The 1,384-nt window shown below is 41.8% G+C and overlaps 1 protein-coding gene across 2 annotated transcripts in view; it reads left to right on the top strand.

The window, feature by feature from the left end:
- The window catches only part of trip10b (thyroid hormone receptor interactor 10b), an 18,973-nt gene extending 17,595 nt beyond the window's left edge, over nucleotides 1-1,378 (top strand). For both annotated transcript variants that reach the window (XM_020622732.1, XM_020622731.1), the window contains exons 12-14: nucleotides 217-284; nucleotides 615-721; nucleotides 812-1,378. In XM_020622732.1, the coding sequence (XP_020478388.1) occupies nucleotides 217-284; nucleotides 615-721; nucleotides 812-1,029 (393 nt within the window). In that variant the 3' untranslated portion in view covers nucleotides 1,030-1,378. The remainder of the gene's footprint in view (nucleotides 1-216; nucleotides 285-614; nucleotides 722-811) is intronic.
- The last annotated feature ends 6 nt before the right edge of the window (nucleotides 1,379-1,384 follow it).

Here is a 1,384-nt window from a genome sequence, read left to right as displayed (position 1 = left end):
TAATACTTAACCCTTATACCCCATTATTTTAATAAGATTTGACAAACTATGTTGTGGGGACCAGCCTCCGGTCCCAACAAACATAGTAACTCATGGATTTTGGGCTGCGCAAGTATTGTAAAGCAAGGCCACACACACACAAAACAGCTTTGTTAATGATAAATGGTAGTAAAGTATTTGTTTTGTTTTTTTAAAACTATCTGTGGGTCATTACAGACGTGGCTGTCAGAAGCAGTGGGAGGAGAAGACTCTTCAAACACCATCAACAATAATAAACAATATGTGTAAGGCCTGTCTTCAAATGAATAGTTTCACATTTGATATGTCGCTTTCTCGCAGAGAGTTAGATGAGCAGATCTCCTTTAATACATCCACGTCTCCCACCAGGAGGAGCGGTGTCTTGTTGTCACTGTAATGTTTTCAACAAAACACCTGTGACTCAAAACAGTCACTCCTCACAGTCGGCATACATTATATAAAGGCATACATTGTTAATTTGTAGCTTCATGTTTACTGTACAGACACAAGATTAATCATCTCATCTAACTCTCAGCAACAAGCATGTTTCCCAAAATTTCAAACTGCATATCTTAATTTTAAATGTGCATTTTCAGTGTTGTAGCAAATGACCGGTCTGAGGACATCTACACGGACCTTGACAATGAGTTTGACGACATAGACAGTCCCGTTGGCCATTGCACGGCTCTCTACACCTTTGAAGGTACATATTAATATTCACGTTCAACTTGTTCATAAAAAGATCTGCTTTTATCCTGTTATACCTCACTAACTTGTGCATGTTTGTGTGCAGGCAACAGCGAGGGCACCATTTCCATTACGGAGGGAGAGCTGTTAAGTATAATGGAGGAGGATAAAGGAGATGGATGGATGAGAGTTCTTAGAGCCAATGGAGACGAGGGCTATATACCTTCATCATATGTCAAACTCGCCCCGCAACACACACACACACACACACACACACACACACACACACACACACTCGCAGTCGGAGCTTGTACAGAAAGTTAAGAGCCAAAGGTGAATACAAAGTCATCCATGGTAATTGGAGCAGTTCTCCACATCTTTTATCTCAACCAGTGATGTGTACAGTGAGATGAAAGTGAATGATTGCAAAGCTTGTTATCAAGGCCGATTGCGATATCATACATCCCCTGTCTGCTCACGGCGGCGGGAGAGGTCGTCTTTAAATGCAGACTGTCACTCCTGTCTGATCTTTAGAGATTGCAGCTCTTTGAAAAACAAACTTTTGAATGTATACCTGAACTTCTTGTCACAGCGTGATGACTCACCCGTGACAACATATTCTGCGTCGTAGCAGCCTAATGCTGCGTTTCATTGTCAGTCTATCTGCCCACTTGACCCT

The sequence above is a fragment of the Monopterus albus genome, unplaced genomic scaffold (genome assembly GCF_001952655.1).
Source record: "Monopterus albus unplaced genomic scaffold, M_albus_1.0 scaffold288.1, whole genome shotgun sequence".
Taxonomy (NCBI): domain Eukaryota; kingdom Metazoa; phylum Chordata; class Actinopteri; order Synbranchiformes; family Synbranchidae; genus Monopterus; species Monopterus albus.
The sequence above is the reverse complement of the archived record's forward strand: the minus strand, read 5'-3'. Positions and strand labels throughout refer to the sequence as shown.